Below are 17,318 nucleotides of genomic sequence, written 5' to 3'. Positions count from 1 at the left end.
GCTGTCAATGTCAGATGCAGAGAAGTTAATTCATGCATTCATGACATCAAGACTAGACTACTGTAATGCACTGTTAGGTGGTTGCCCTGCAGGCTTATTACAAAAACTCCAATTGGTCCAAAACGCGGCAGCTCGAGTTCTTACACGTACAAAAAAGTATGAACATATTAGCCCGGTTCTGTCAACCTTGCACTGGTTACCTATAAAGCATCGCGTTAACTTTAAAATCTTGCTTATTACTAGTGTGCAACGGATCATCATTGATCCGTGATCCGTTCGGATCAATATCTTCGGTTCGGCACACACGTGATCCGCGGATTGATTTATGGAAAAAAAAGTTTTGCGCATGTTCAGTCCACACACAGCGTGGTCATGGCGAGCGGAGGAACGGAGGAGCTTGAACGCCCCGCGTCATTTAAATCCCCTGTATGGGAGCATTTTGGCTTCCCTGTCAAATATAATGATGAAGGAAAGAGGTTAGTGGATAAAACCGTGACGGTGTGTAGGCACTGTGGCACAAGAAAGACATATGACAGTGGAAACACATCAAGCATGGCCACGCATTTGAAGCGACCCCGGTGTTTCACTGACAGGAGTGAAAACGAAGGCTGCTCAACAACCGCTTATCACCGCGGCATTTAAGCAGCCCCTTGTTGCACAATCAGACCAGGCTAAAGCCATCACAAACGCTATCGGTGTGTTTATAGGTGCCGACATGAGGCCATATTCGGTTGTGCAAAACGAGGGCTTTAAACACATGCTGAAAGTGCTTGAGCCACGTTACGACATCCCGTCGCGCACCCACTTCAGCGAAAAGATTGCGAAGTTGATTTTATATATTTTAATTTAATAATTTAAAAGGTTAATAAACAAAAAGACAAAACTTATGTTTATTTGTCTTGTCTTTTTTTTTTTTTGCTGATCCGAAAAATTATCCGATCCGTGACTCTGATCCGAGAAACGATCCGAACCGTGAGTTTTTTGATCCGTTGCACCCCTACTTATTACCTATAAAGCCCTACATGGTTTAGCTCCTCAATACTTGAATGAACTCCTTTTGTATTACAGTCCTTCACGTGCATTACGCTCTCAGGCGTCCTGCAGTTGGTAATACCTAGAATTTCAAAATCAAGTGCAGGTGGTAGATCCTTTTCCTATCTAGCGCCTAAACTTTGGAATAGTCTTCCCTGCACTGTCCGGGAGGCAGACACACTCTGTCAGTTTAAATCTAGACTAAAGACGCATCTTTTTAATCTTGCATACACTACTCTTCCATAATATAAATCTTCTGAGGGTTTAGGCTGCATTAGTTAGATCAACCGGAACCAAAAACACAACTGATGTACTTGTTGCATCAAAGAGTACAGAACAGTACTCTACTCTCAGCCAGTCTTGTCTCATTGTTCCAAGGTTACCACAGCGAGCAGGATGCAGTTCATGGCCTGACCTGATGGTAGAGCGGAGAATGGGAAGCAGCGACCTGACAAGAGCTGATGATGGAGCTGGATAAAGAAAGACGCAGTCACCTGACACGTCTTCATCACAAAATTTCAAATGCTATTAGATTATTAATGATAATCTTAAACTATAATTTACCTTATTAGTAAGTTTATTTATTTTATTTAGCCTTGTTGTGCAAGCTCTCTGGAGCTTGTGCAGAGGCAGCAGCTTTTGCCAGAGGGGAACTGGAATCCCCTAATTGGGCCTGGGTTCTCCTGAGGTTTTTTTTCTCGATTAGAGTTTTGGGTTCCTCGCCACCGTTTGCATACTGTTTTTGCACTATTTGCCTGGCCGGGGGGCTGCTTTAGAATTTTCAAGTTTTACTTAATTAATATTGCATATAGGAATTTATAGTCTGTTATATTTGACCTGTGCTTCTCTCTCCTTTATCTTACATGTGTGCTCTCACTGTGCGCGTGTGTGTGTGTGTGTGTGTGCGTACTTGTCTGTGTACGTGTAAGTGTGCGTGCACGCTAGACATGTGCCGATATTCGGTAATGCGATTAATTGCGGTAATGGATTAGCACGATGTTGTTATCGCAGGCACTTTCAAATACCGCGAAAATATATAGATTTTTTTGAACGTGTATTTGTTTATTTTTCATCAACCGGATAAAAGTACACTGCGTGTATGCTGCGTAGGAATGCGCACTCTAAATTATCCCGTTCCCCATGTGGAGATGCCTACGTGTGTGTGTGCGCGCGCTGCTGAGCAAAAGACGCATGCGCACTCTGATGTAAACAGTACCACACGGAGATGAAGCATGGTGGAAGGAGGAACGCTGCCGACGATTTATCCCCCTTCTAAAAGGGTTAAGTCTGAGAAGTCTGAGATTTGGAAATATTTTGGGTTAAAAGTAAGCCGAGTAATGAAATTTGACAGTGTGGCAGAATAATTATTTTTAATTATACGTTGATGGAACGCAATAAAGTCATACACTGTCTCAAAGTGCGAGTGAATTTGCTATTTATAAATGTTTAGCTTGCTATAATAGTTAACACACTGGCTTGGCTTGTTATTCAAACAATAATAATAATAATATGAATTGTAATACTAGCGTTGCACAGACATAAGTATATTTAAAAGCAGTTAACAAAAGTTGTTCTTTTGCAGTTTGCACTTTATTCTGTTTGAATAAACTCACTTTATACATCATTACTGTGTGTTGTTTTATTTATATTTAAATGTTTGAGGTTCTCTTTATTATTTAAAATAAAGTTGTTATCAAGAGGAAAACACTGAAGTTGGTTTATATTTTCAACCTGCATTTCTCATAGAATTGAATACTGCGATAATACCGTTTACCGCGATGAAACCTTAATCAATTAATCACAGCATGGAAATTTGATACCGGCACAAGCCTAGTGCACGCCCGTGTGTGTGTGTGTGTGTGTCTATGTCTATGTGTGTTAGTACGTGTAAATATTGTGTGTGTGGAGTGTTTTGTATGTGGGTATGTCTGTCTTCTGTGTTTTCAACTTTTTCTTGTTTTTGCAGGTACAACTTTAATTGTTTTGCTTATAGTCAACATGTCTTATGTATAGCTGCTTTGTAACAATGAAAATTGCAAAAAGCGCTATATAAATAAAGTTGAGTTGAGTATACCCCTAAAAAGCTATATGCTTACATACTTCAAAACCCCTTCCATCCAATGTTTTTCTAGAAATTAATAATGTAATAAAATAACATGGATATGCTGAATTATCTACAAAGTTAGACTAGTTAGTAATTAATTAAATGTGCTATAAAGTGAACTGAACTCACGTGCTCTGCTCTCTGCACTTCCACTTGCTGTCTTGATGATCATAGATGAGGAGGACAGGCACAAAACAATCCATAGTAAACCTGCTGTTGTCCAGCTGAAGTATGAGAAACAGATATACTGTCGGCTCAGGGTTGTTATATTTTTACTTTAGTGACACATAATCAGATACAATTTACCATGATCATTGTGGCCTCACTGAAGTTTTCAGAGATTCTGGAGGCGACCCTCTCAGCTACCTGATTCGGTCTAAAAGAGTAGGAAATGTCACAACAAAACACAAGCAGACATTAAACAATAACAGAAAGAACAACATCAAAGACCCCAAACCTTACCTGGCTTCCTTAATACGTTCATTTGCTTGATAATAACCAGCAATGACATATTTGTTCTCTTTGCACCATGTGTCAATCTGAGGAAAGAGACATCAGACCTATTAAATAGCTCATGAGATTTGATGTGATTGCATGTACAAATAGGGCTGTCACGATTATGAAATTTGACTGACGATTAATTGTCTAATAAATCATTGCGATTATGACGATTAATTGTCTGTTTTAGGGCTTTGGCGATTATGGCGATTAATTGTCTGTTTTTGAATTTTGACATTTAATTCTCATACATTTTTGACTCAGCGATTGAAACGACCATATTGTTCTGAATACAAGTTCTGAATTTCCAAGTTTTTTTTCTTGGAAATACATCGGAAAAAATTGGGTCATCATACATTTAAGGTTTAGGCTTTTACCTGTCAATAATACAACCTCCAAATACTTGTAAATTAAGTAAATTGATCAGGTGTGAATTGAAGCCACCATTAAAATACTATCAGTCATAGAAAAGCTTCTAGTCTGTTTTTTTCTCACTTGCAAACTACAATACAATTTTACTTGTGTGTTAATGAAATTTTGGTAGACTGCTTTTCACACTTAAATAATATTAAATTGTACTGCAGGTAATTTGTATGTTTTAGTGTTTTTTTGTGTTGTGGTGGTACATTTTACAAGTATTACCATGCTTTAGTAACAATACATACACTAAAATATGCAATATGCAGATGCACTACAGCTCCCCCTAGTTTCTTCTATAGAGATGTGCAATAATTGCGATGATCTGAAACCATCGCTATGAGGTCAAACAATCGCGATGAGACGATTATTTAATAATCGTGACAGCCCTATGTACAAACTCAAAAGACTGTATCTATTTGCTTTAATGACCTTTAATGACCTTCAGGTTTAATTTAATTAGCAAATATAAGGGGTATGGTTCAAAAACACTAAACTTCATTAAGGTATTTATTTGGCAAAAGGCTACCTAATTAAAGGTCCCTAAAGTAATTTAATAATTTAATCTTTAATAAGATAAACCCCCAAGTTGGACGTCACTGACGCTACAGCTAATGCATTTATCTGTAGACAAATGAAGCCGACTGGCAAAAATTTACCAAAGTATTTCCTAGACTGCTCTGCCAAAGACAACATTGCAGGGACACACAGATAATAGTTGCTAAGCAGCCAATTTTGCTGAAGCACTTTGTACCTTTGTGTTGTTGATCATTTTATTACAAGGTTTGCTGCACTTAGAATCAGATGATGCAATTCTCACATTTCAGTTTTAGTTTGGGTGCTCAGGACTCATCACGCATTTGCTGCATTTACAATCAGCAATGCAAAATACGAAGATATTTTCTTCTTGAACAATGGTTGTATTGATCATACTGTGTGAATGTCTCGTTTCAACTGTTCAACACAGTGCAAAGATATCCTTGGATACAGGTCCATTGACTGGGAAAGCCACTAAAGTACAGCTCAAGTTGTCAAGTTCATTAAACCAGTTTGAGACTGTGGCATGGTGCATTATCATACTACTGTACGTAGCCATCAGTCGTTTCTCAGCAAAAATCAAGAACCATCACACCAGACCACGTTTTTCAAGTCTTTAACAGTCTAGTTTTTCTATTCTGCCAACAACAGTTGTAGAGAGTCGTTATCTAGATTACCAAATCCTTTTTGAACCATTCTGGCTTTTCCTGCAGAGGCATGTCTGCAGATCAACATTGGATGTTTGTGTTACTATTATAAGACATAGGCTACTCGTACTCAATTGTAGTGTTTATCGTTTGGTCTGCATAGAATTTCATTGGGCATAATGTACTGTGTGCACATGAAAGCAAAGTTTTGACTTGAGTTGTTTTCACCAATTCAATAGAAAGAATTGACAGAGCAACGTGTCTGACATTACTATGGACCCTGCTGAAAAAAAACACAGAACCCATCAAAAAGGTCTGATTGTGTGGGATGTAAGGCATACTTTGTCAGCTTGCTCAGATTTATGTAAGCGTTAAATATATAATATCAGTCATAGACACACCTTTAAAACACGGCTTTAAAATATTAAATAATCATTCAAAACTTTACTTAAATAAAAGTATGTAATTCACAAAAACGGTCCATAACGTATAAATAAAACGTACATACTTTCTAAATGGTGTCTAACAAATTTTAACTATTAAGTTTAATTTTATATGATTTTTTAATTATTTAATTGGGGTAACAATTTGTGCCACATATTAATCGGAACATATTTTAACCAAAAAAGTATTTAAGAAGAGAATCACTAATTAAAAACTATTATCTTTCCGTTTTTCTTTATATAAAAAGTTATATATATATATAAAAATCTATTTCTCACCCCTGACATAAAACATTTTGTCATACTGTATTTCCATTGGTATTAAAAAAAATAAAAACGAATTTCCTCTCTTAACGGGATTCTTAGTGTATCCTTCGTATGTTTCTCCAAACCATTACAAATTGTAACGTGTTTAATGTCTTTTGATGTTAAGTGCAATGTTAGATAAATGTAATTATATGTGTGTTTGGTATGGCCTTATCGGATTCCATTATGGTACAATGTTGCCTAAAGGCAACATTGGTTTTTTTTGTAATTTCCTATTTTCCATTTGATTATACACTCACCTAAAGGATTATTAGGAACACCTGTTCAATTTCTCATTAATGCAATTATCTAATCAACCAATCACATGGCAGTTGCTTCAATGCATTTAGGGGTGTGGTCCTGGTCAAGACAATCTCCTGAACTCCAAACTGAATGTCAGAATGGGAAAGAAAGGTGATTTAAGCAATTTTGAGCGTGGCATGGTTGTTGGTGCCAGACGGGCCGGTCTGAGTATTTCACAATCTGCTCAGTTACTGGGATTTTCACGCACAACCATTTCTAGGGTTTACAAAGAATGGTGTGAAAAGGGAAAAACATCCAGTATGCGGCAGTCCTGTGGGCGAAAATGCCTTGTTGATGCTAGAGGTCAGAGGAGAATGGGCCGACTGATTCAAGCTGATAGAAGAGCAACTTTGACTGAAATAACCACTCGTTACAACCGAGGTATGCAGCAAAGCATTTGTGAAGCCACAACACGCACAACCTTGAGGCAGATGGGCTACAACAGCAGAAGACCCCACCGGGTACCACTCATCTCCACTACAAATAGGAAAAAGAGGCTACAATTTGCACGAGCTCACCAAAATTGGACAGTTGAAGACTGGAAAAATGTTGCCTGGTCTGATGAGTCTCGATTTCTGTTGAGACATTCAAATGGTAGAGTCAGAATTTGGCGTAAACAGAATGAGAACATGGATCCATCATGCCTTGTTACCACTGTGCAGGCTGGTGGTGGTGGTGTAATGGTGTGGGGGATGTTTTCTTGGCACACTTTAGGCCCCTTAGTGCCAATTGGGCATCGTTTAAATGCCACGGCCTACCTGAGCATTGTTTCTGACCATGTCCATCCCTTTATGACCACCATGTACCCATCCTCTAATGGCTACTTCCAGCAGGATAATGCACCATGTCACAAAGCTCGAATCATTTCAAATTGGTTTCTTGAACATGACAATGAGTTCACTGTACTAGAATGGCCCCCACAGTCACCAGATCTCAACCCGATAGAACATCTTTGGGATGTGGTGGAACGGGAGCTTCGTGCCCTGGATGTGCATCCCACAAATCTCCATCAACTGCAAGATGCTATCCTATCAATATGGGCCAACATTTCTAAAGAATGCTTTCAGCACCTTGTTGAATCAATGCCACGTAGAATTAAGGCAGTTCTGAAGGCGAAAGGGGGTCAAACACCGTATTAGTATGGTGTTCCTAATAATCCTTTAGGTGAGTGTACATAATATGAAATCTTTGAAAAAACTTTTTTACTTTCCAATAAAGGTGGCTCAGATTTTTTGTATCCAATTATTTGGATGGAAACCAGTGAAAAATGCACTTTTCATTGGAGAAGTAACAGGGCCGTCTGGCATGTGTACATGTGTTGAAAAGGAAACCAAACTACCCCTGTGGGTCATGTAACCACATTCAATGGTTAGTATTTGAGTTCTTCTTTCCTGAAAAGCATTGACCAATTAGAAGAAGAAGAACGCCCAGTCAAACATCTGCCTTATACAGCTGTTTAATGTCAGAGATCGCAACAGCATCGGAGGACCTGTATTCTGTCCATTGGAACTGAGGAAGACATGATGACGTCAGGGTCGGTATTTGGTTGACCAATCCGCGGAAAGAGGGCGTTTCTTCCCGCCCACATGTGGAAAACGAGAATTAAAGCCGTTTATCCGTTTTCTAATCTTGAGCGTAAAAACTAAAAAAAAACAAGCCAAATTCTCGTTTTTTCATTTTTTAACCGAACGAACAGGCGAAAAAAATGCGCTGTTTTCTCATTCCTGCTTGTTCAGTTTCAAATTGAAAATCAAACTAACAAGACGTACACGGACCGTTTCGTGCGAGGAAAACCAACATGTTCACTTTGTCTGGTTTTAGCGAGGCTCTTAACTAGCAATGTGCACGAATGTTCAAATACTGGATCCGAATAAAAATGCTATTCAAATATTCATATTTTTCATAAGAATAAAAACTGCGTCACCACAGGGTTAAGTTACCTCTGCAGAAGACCCTAGAGTTGTCACGTCTTATTTAACACTTCTTCCCGTCATCTGTAATGAATTTATAATATACAGAAAATATAAAAAAATCATATGTTCCTAGATCTTTGTTCAGATCGCAAGCTAGTTTAAATATTTTAAGTTTACACACCGGATGCTCGGATCGCATTTTATGCTCGGCTCACATCACCATATTAAAATGTTTTAAAAACGTGAGCCATAAAATTCGTTAACATTACTTAAATATGAGTTGGAATAAGAATACCAACGTAATATTAAATGATTAATTTATTTATTTCTATAACTTGTTCAGAGCGGTTGTTAGAAATATAGGCTATTAGGCTAACTAATCACAGAATCACAGGACATCACAGAACCCTTAATGAACCCACACAGGACATCACAGAACCCTTACCCCTGCAGTTTGCCTACAGAGCAAACAGGTCTGTTGAGGATGCAGTTAACATGGGGCTGCACTTTGTCCTGAAACATCTGGATAGACCAGTGACCTATGTGAGGATCCTGTTTGTGGACTTCAGCTCTGCTTTCAACACCATCATCCCATCACTGCTCCAGACAAAGTTAACCCAGCTATCTGTTCCTGGCTCTATCTGTCAGTGGATCACCAGCTTTCTGACAGACAGGCAGCAGTTAGTGAGAATGGGGAAACTCACATCCAGCACCCGCACAATCAGCACTGGCGCCCCCCAGGGGTGCGTTCTCTCCCCACTGCTCTTCTCCCTGTACACAAATGACTGCACTGCCCAGGACCCTTCTGTCAGACTTATGAAGTTTGCAGACGACACCACACTCATTGGCCTCATCCAGGATGGTGATGAGTCTGCGTACAGACAGGAGGCTGAGCAGCTGGCTGTCTGGTGCAGTCATAACAACTTGGAGCTGAACACGCTTAAAACAGTGGAGACGATTGTGGACTTCAGGAGAAACCCCCCTGCACTCCCCCCTCTCACCATCATGAACAGCACTGTGGCAGCAGTGGAGTCATTCAGGTTCCTGGGCACCACCATCTCTCAGAACCTGAAGTGGGACAATCACATTGGCTCCATTGCTAAAAAAGCCCAGCAAAGGTTGTACTTCTTACATCAGCTGAAGAAGTCCAACCTACCACAAACTCTATTAAAACAGTTTTACTCAGCTGTCATAGAGTCTGTCCTCTGCACATCCATCACTGTCTGGTTTGGCTCAGCCACAAATTCAGACATCAGAAGACTACAGAGGACGGTTCGGACGGCTGAGAAGATCATTGGTGCTGCCCTGCCCACCCTCCAAGAACTGTATACATCCAGAGTGAGGAAAAGGGCTCAGAAAATCACCCTGGACCTCTCACATCCAAGCCATCAACTCTTCACAATGCTGCCGTCTGGTCGGCGCTACAGAGCACTGAGCACCAAAACAACCAGACACAAAAACAGCTTCTTCCCTCAGGCCATCTACCTCTTGAACAGTTAAATGTTTTTACACACCGTGCAATTAATAACTCAATAATTAATATTAATTATATCCTCCAGATAATACACTATCTATTTTTATACAACTTTTTCTGTAAATTATATTTCATTCATTCTGCTGTATATAGCACATACCTTGTACTACAATAGTCTATTCTTATTTTTTACTTGTACATATTTACATACATAGCTTTACACTCTCTATATCTTTATCTTATGTTTATTGTATTGTATTTCTTAATTTTTTATACCCATAGGCCCTTATTTAAATCATTGTGTACTGTATTCTATTGTGTTATGGTCTCTGTGTACTGTTGTTGCTGTTTCTGTGTTCTGGATGCTCCTGTCACCAAAACAAATTCCTTGTATGTGCAAACATGGCAATAATTAATTAATTAATAATAATAATTAATTAATAAGTTTGGTAGGGCAGTTGTGGCCTAATGGTTAGAGAGTCGCACTCGTGACCAGAAGGTTGCCGGTTCGATTCCCAGGGCCGGCGGGTAACAACTGAGGTGCCCTTGAGCAAGGCACCTTACTCCTACTTGCTCCCCGGGCGCTGCAGTGATAGCTCTTGCTGTGCGTGTGTTCACTACTCTCTGGATGTGTTAAATGCAGAGGTCACATTTCGTTGCCTTGTACTTGTACATGTGCAATGACAATAAAGTTGAATCTAATCTAAATCTTAGCATAAGACTGGTACCTTTTACCATTATGGGATCAGAATTGTTGCAATATTCTGAATAAATAAACTATGATCCGCAAATAAATATAGAGTTTCACAAACATTTTTTAAATCCACATATGCACAAAAAGCGAACCATAAATATATGTTAGACATTGCACAAAAATAAATGGAATTCACAAATAAATACAATGAGATTTGCAAATAAAAAATATTTACAAATTTATTTAGGTATTTAGGTGTCGGTGTAGGTAGTAACCTACACCGACAGCTGCAGTGCGCATTGCAATGCAAACGCTGCGCACCTTGAAACTCCACGCCACGCTGAGTGTGCGGCGCGAACTAGCTGCTTACCCATGCAGTATCGGGGAAACAGATTATATTTTATCGAATGCCAAAATCGGAATTTATCACTTTGGTACATAAAGACAATAAAACGGCTGGCTTGCAGCAGACCAAATCAGTCACCGGGATTGTCCACCCCAGTCCGTGCACGCTGTTATCAAGTTGAAAACATTTCAGTCGTTTGTTACTAACATACGGACAATGCATATAAACACAAACAATCATTACGGAGTAGTATAAAGAAGAGGCCATTCACATTTCTTAGTATATCACGCATTTTAGACCACCACTAGCCGCCATGTTAGCTCCCTGAATCTTAGTGCAGAACAAAACGTGATTGGCTGAAGTTAGAACGTGCCCTATTGGACAACGAAAGCGGAAGTTACCCGATTGGCTTGCGTAGATAGTGGGCGGAGTCCACATATTTGTGGATTGTGCGCACGTCTTGACGTTAGAAATGTTTCAAAATCCACAAATGCACAGAGGGCCATCCACAAATGCGTGCACTGATCCACAAATGCGTGCAGCGATTCACAAATGCACAGAAAGCGATCCACAAATGTGCAGAAAGCGATCCACAAATGTGCAGAATGTGATCCACAAATGTGCAGAAAGTGATCTACAAATAAATGCCATTGAAATAAATTTGTAAATATTTTTTATTTGCAAATCTCATTGTATTTATTTGTGAATTCCATTTATTTTTGTGAAACGTCTAACATATATTTATGGTTCGCTTTTTGTGCATATGTGGATTTAAAAAATGTTTGTGAAACTCTCTATATTTATTTGCGGATCATAGTTTATTTATTCAGAATATTGCAACAATTCTGATCCCATATACCATTCGCCTATAAATAAATTCGCACGGATGCTTTTTTGTTTGTTTGTTTTAAAACGCGCTGCAATTCCATAGTTAGGCTACCTTAGTTGGTTTTATTTATTGATGCAAATGCAATGCAAAGCTAAACAAGACAGACACAGACCATGAAACGACAAAGAAAACAATATTTATATGCCATGCTGATTAACAGGATTAGTAATTCTTCCTCAGATGACGGTCACGTAATAAACAAGCACTACAATGGCTCCGTCTTTGTTTTTAGGATCAATTAACAGTCGGCATGGAGGTAAGGCTGTTTACTTCATTTATTATTAACATTATAAACAATATAGCCAGATATTCTTGTCAGATCTGGGTTTCGTTACCGGGAGTTAGAGACGAGCAATGCGTTTTCTCCGCTGTCGGCTTGTTAACCGTCGACTTGTTGAACAGACTTTCACAGAATTAAACAGACCTATATGTTTGTTTTTCTTATCAAGAACATGTAAAACAAAATAAACAAGACAACCATATACCGTTGTGTTTTGTTCGTTTAGTTTTGTATGTCTGGTTTTTGTATGATTTCGCTTTGCGCATGTTTAAATGCAGTTTTTATGTATTTAAAAAAAATTACGTCTTTATTCATTTAATTTAAATAAACGAATATTCGTTTTTTATTAGCTCAAATATTCGAATATGAAATTATTGAAAAATGCCCATATCCCTAAAGTTTATTTAATTGTGTTTGTTATTGTATTCATTGCTAAACTGATCCATTTTTGTTAACACAAGTTAAAAGGTTAGTAGAGAGGTGGGTGCCAATTTATTTTCTTTTGTTCTTGTTTTCTCCTGTTAGTAAGGAAGGTAGGGTATTTTGCTGTATTTTTGTTCTTTTTTATTGTGTTAGACACTAGGTAGAGTGTCTTTTGTTTATTATTTTGGCTTAAACCCCCCTCTTGAAGCTTGAAACCCTTCAACAATTTTGTTAATAAAATAACTATTTTGCTTCCTTTGACATGAGTTATTTTTCAGATCTTTTTTTAATTGAGTGATCTTAAGTCTTGCAGCTGACACACACACAACGCCATTTTTATTCTGTTATGTGCCTCCTTTTGAACCCTAGACTTATGGGGGTAGTAACAGGTACAGTGCCAGTGTCTGCATGGGAGAGGTGGCAGCAACGGAGAAGAAGGTAATTTCATGCGATCTTCTGAAAAGTATTAATTGTGTCAAGTTATATATTTTATGTTAAATAACCTCAAGTTAAAAGCCTTAAATATAAAGAGGCATTTAGTTGCTAGTTTAAATAAAATCTTAATTTAAGATCAGTAAAATTCACGCGAACATGTATTTATTACTTGGCGGTGTGTTTGCCACTGTTAGTTAAAGCAATAAACAGAAAGTATACAATTGTTTTCTGTTAATAATTGTTTACATGTAGGTGCATGTCAGACTTACATTAACAGCCAGTCGGGGGCGCTTGATAGCGCTTCACTAAACTCACGGAGGTGGAGCTGGACTAAATCAAGCTCCGTCCGTTTTGCGCTGCAGACGCAGACGTCACGTTTAGCAGGCGCAGACGTCACGTTCATGCAGAGGAATGAGTGAAGTGGCAGACGCAGACGTCACGTTCAGTATGGAGCGAAAATTGTGCCTAAACTTAACAAACAAATCCAGCGTTTTGCAAACAAACGCAACCTTTTTTGCAAAAGAAACTAAACTCTGAAACAAACAGAAAGCGTTTTACAAATACATAATGCAATTCGAGAGGAAATGCGAAGGCGTAACATATAAATGTACTGTGTTTAAGTCTCACCTTTTTATGAGATTCTCTCAGCTTGATTTTCTCACAAATCTGATCGTGCAGATTTTCTCACAAATGCGACCGTGCAGATTTTCTCACAAATGTTATCGTCCAGATTTTCTCACAAATGTGACCGTGCAGATTTTCTCACAAATGTGATCGTGCAGATTTTCTCACAAATGTGACCGTGCAGATTTTCTCACCAAATGCATGTGCAACAGCAGGTGGTGCTATTGGGAATTAGTTTCTATAGGAAGAAGCCATGAACATTTCCTTGCGTGCCACCCTTGCCAGTGCCAGAAACTGAATTAATTTCATTCATCAAGTTTCATTCAGTTAGTCTCATGAAATTTATTGAAACTGTTAATAATAATCAGTTGCTGTTCTTAATAATAAATAATGAATTATGCATTGGTTTTAATATACAAATAACTACAACAAACTGGATGCATTTCAATGTTGTCACCCCTCCACCCCATCTCATTCTCTCGTTCTTGTTTCCCAACTGTTTACGTTCACAAAACAAACTACTTTTTCAAGGATACTTTCTTATAAGGGAATTTTGACATATTTTGTTGTTTATATCAGGGCTCTAGCTCTAGGCATGGGCAGGGGTGGGCTGAATCCCCCTAAACTTCTGTCTTGCCCACCCAATGAGAATAAAAAATAACACCAAAAATTGTTGTATTTTTATTGGCTGAAAGCAACGTCACTCTTCACTTCACTGCTCTGGCTTTAGTTTGTAACGACATGCTACATGCTACAGCATGTGCTAAAAGCAAAATACTGTGCAAAGGAATTTTAGACGCACTGCACATATGTAAAATTAAGCATGTACAAATTAATTGTGCAGTAAAATCAGATTCATTTTCTTTTTGCGGTCTTATTTTGTGCTGTTAACAAACAGCTATTATTTGCTTGCAATATATAGGCTAGATTTTAACCTATTGACTTTCAGTAATGACTGAAAGCTCCATCTTCCGAAGCTCCCGCTTCAGAAATAAATCTGTTCTCTCCATCTCAAACACCCCAATTCACGCTGCAGGTGGTAGCGAAAAATGTGCAAAATAGTTCAGTTTAGGCGCGATGCGCGCTCACGATACCACATAAAAAACAGCAGACACGATGTAAAGTTCATTGTGCAGTGTAATCAGATTAATTCATTCAATTCATTAAAAGAAATTAAACAGAAATCAGTGATCGTTCAGTGAATGGGGAATGTTCTTAGCCCACTTTATTTTGTAGGCTTCTATTTATGTCCAGTTTACATAACCGCTTTATTTAAGGTGTAAAACATCAATGAAATGTTGTCTGTTTTTTATATTTATATAAAAATAAATCATTTAAATCCTGCATGTATTGCAGTCATATACTGCAGTGTTTGTTGAATTCCAACAAAAGCAAACCTCAAGAGTGACTGAGCACGATAACAAACTAATTAAAAAAAATCTGGGTTATTTCATAAAACATTTTTTTACGTTTTCTAACGTTTTCTTAGTTTTGTGTTGCTTAAAACTAAATATGAACTTGTTTTTGCTGTGTTTCTGTTTTAAAAATGCAGATCATCTTTTCTGTTTTCACCGTTTCACCAGTTCATTTTCTCAAATAAATAAAAATAAATTATATGAAATTTGGGAGAAATGTTGTCAAAAGTTCACGGAAATAAACAAAAATATCATTTTACCAAATCACATTCTTATCAGAAAAAGAGGAAAATACTTTTTAAATGGACTCTTAATTTTGTCTGCAGCTATACTGTCTGTGGGTTGGGGTATATCCCCACCCAGGATATCTGCAAGTCCACACTTCTGCACCTGGCAGGAACCGGGCCTGATTTATATTTATTTATATTTTTATATGTCAATTTTTTTGTAAGATTTCAGTATAGTATTTTGGCTCTTTCTGAGATGCGACTCGGTTTTTAGTGATTTTTCTGCATGAAAGTTGCACTGATACATATGTTTGACTTTTATAAATAACAATCATAGATAAAAAGTATTTAACATTATGTCTAAACACTATGGCATTAAAGTAGAGAGCTTTCTAGGCTATAAAAATGGAAAAGCAAATAAATCTCGTGGCAGTTGTTTCAGTCAGTCGTCGGCTTTGTTTGGTTGCCATTAGCCTATTTAGGTTTAAAATGAATGCTGCTATTTTTTTGGCTATTTCAAGCTATTTGGGCAATTTTTGCAATAAAATAAACCAGCACAAAAAAACATAATATAAATCTAAGTCAAACAATTGAACTATCTGCTGTTTTGGGAGAAGTTGCATAACTCGAGAAAATCTGTACGGTCACATTTGTGAGAAAATCTGCACGATCACATTTGTGAGAAAATCTGGACGATCACATTTGTGAGAAAATCTGGACGAGAAAATCTGGACGATCACATTTGTGAGAAAATCTGCACGGTCACATTTGTGAGAAAATCTGCACGATCACATTTGTGAGAAAATCAAGCTGAGAGAATCTCATAAAAAGGTGAGACTTAAACACAGTACATTTATATAGTACACCTTTGCATTTTCTCTCGAATTGCATTATATATTTGTAAAACGCTTTCTGTTTGTTTCAGAGTTTAGTTTCTTTTGCAAAAAAGGTTGCGTTTGTTTGCAAAACGCTGGATTTGTTTGTTAAGTTTAGGCACAATTTTCGCTCCATAGTTCAGTGAGACGAGTGTGTGCTGCAAAGTCGTTTTTAGGACCCTTTGGAACGCCATACAAACGGAGCTCTGCTCTTGCGGCACGTTGATGTTATAGGCCGATCGGTCTGCTCAACACCTCATAAAAGCGAACATAACTAGCGTCTTGCTAATAGCTTTTGTAGTTCGGTTCGTAGGTGGTCAAGACACTTACATACCGGCATTACAACACCTCTGTCAACCTTGACAGCTGTATGGACTTCATATGCGAGAAAGACTGCTCACACGGAAATGAGGAGCTAAACACAGCGCATCCATACTGACGCGTCGCAGTTTTCTTCCATCTGCTTCCATGTGTTTTTAAAACTTTTTACGTAGCGTGGCAACAAGTTCTGTATCATACGCCACAGAGAGCCGTAACTTTCAATAAAAGCATGACGCTCGCTCTTCTAAAGACCTCGCGCTCTGGGTAAAAAGCACGCGAATTGGGAACATAAACGTTGTTTGCCGTTGATTAGTGTCGTGACGCGACTTGCGGATAGCACTGCATGCGTGTATTGGCCAGGACAACCTGAAATAGTAATATATATTATGATGTTTTTAACGATCAAATGTTGGTGAAGGGTAAGATACCTGGCGAGCCAAATGCTTTTTGAAAAGAGCCACATGTGGCTCGCGAGCCATAGGTTCCCGACCACTGCTCTACAAGGAGGCCCAAAACCAACTACATATACAGGGATTTCATAGCGGTTTTAACGGTAAAAACCTGGCGGTCCACAATGAATACATAAATGAAAAGGACATGTATTAGTTACAGCGCAAATAAATTAAAGTCTTACCAGTGTGAGTGCCACCTCCAACATGGGCGCGAGCGCCAGGGGCCCGTGAAAAAGCGGCACGCAGTCAACGCAGAGCGCCGCGTCTCTCGCACCGTCCTTCCTCTTATGCTTCTCGGCCACCAGCAGCCCGTTAACGGCGCATTGTGGATATTTAGCGGCGTGCAGGAGCATCTTGCTGTACGCTTGAGTGGTCAACTTTAACGGCATGTTTAAAGAGCTGACTTTGATCTAATGCATCTACTTCAAGTCACTTGCACACGCTGGCCGACCATTCGCTGTGTTGAACACATCTATTAACTACGTGACAGACTGATCCTGGACCGGCTGACGTTTTTATCTCCCTATGAAATTTTGTGGGGGCATCCCGAAACTGCTTCTGGATCAGAAATGACAACTTCCGCAAACATGAATCGGAACAGAGCTGAATTGTCGGAATAGAAGTGTTAAATATAAATAACAAATTAACGTTACAATGTTATTT

At 38.6% G+C, this 17,318-nt stretch overlaps 1 protein-coding gene across 3 annotated transcripts in view; it reads right to left on the bottom strand.

The window, feature by feature from the left end:
- emc8 (ER membrane protein complex subunit 8) overlaps nt 1–17,294 on the bottom strand; it is a 52,977-nt gene extending 35,683 nt beyond the window's left edge. For 2 of the 3 annotated variants that reach the window (XM_057347532.1, XM_057347530.1), the window contains exons 1-4: nt 16,838–17,294; nt 3,599–3,675; nt 3,443–3,512; nt 3,266–3,360 (exon numbers count right to left, since the gene is read on the bottom strand). In XM_057347532.1, the coding sequence (XP_057203515.1) occupies nt 3,266–3,360; nt 3,443–3,512; nt 3,599–3,675; nt 16,838–17,044 (449 nt within the window). In that variant the 5' untranslated portion in view covers nt 17,045–17,294. Of the gene's footprint in view, nt 1–1,447; nt 1,503–3,265; nt 3,361–3,442; nt 3,513–3,598; nt 3,676–16,837 lie in introns of all 3 variants that reach the window. The other variant, XM_057347531.1, reaches the window with a different exon arrangement.
- Between the last annotated feature and the right edge of the window lie 24 nt (nt 17,295–17,318).

Source organism: Triplophysa rosa, linkage group LG12 (assembly GCF_024868665.1).
Source record: "Triplophysa rosa linkage group LG12, Trosa_1v2, whole genome shotgun sequence".
In the NCBI taxonomy this organism is placed as follows: Eukaryota; Metazoa; Chordata; class Actinopteri; order Cypriniformes; family Nemacheilidae; genus Triplophysa; species Triplophysa rosa.
Note: the sequence above shows the minus strand (reverse complement) of the source record. Positions and strands in the feature narration are given on the sequence as shown.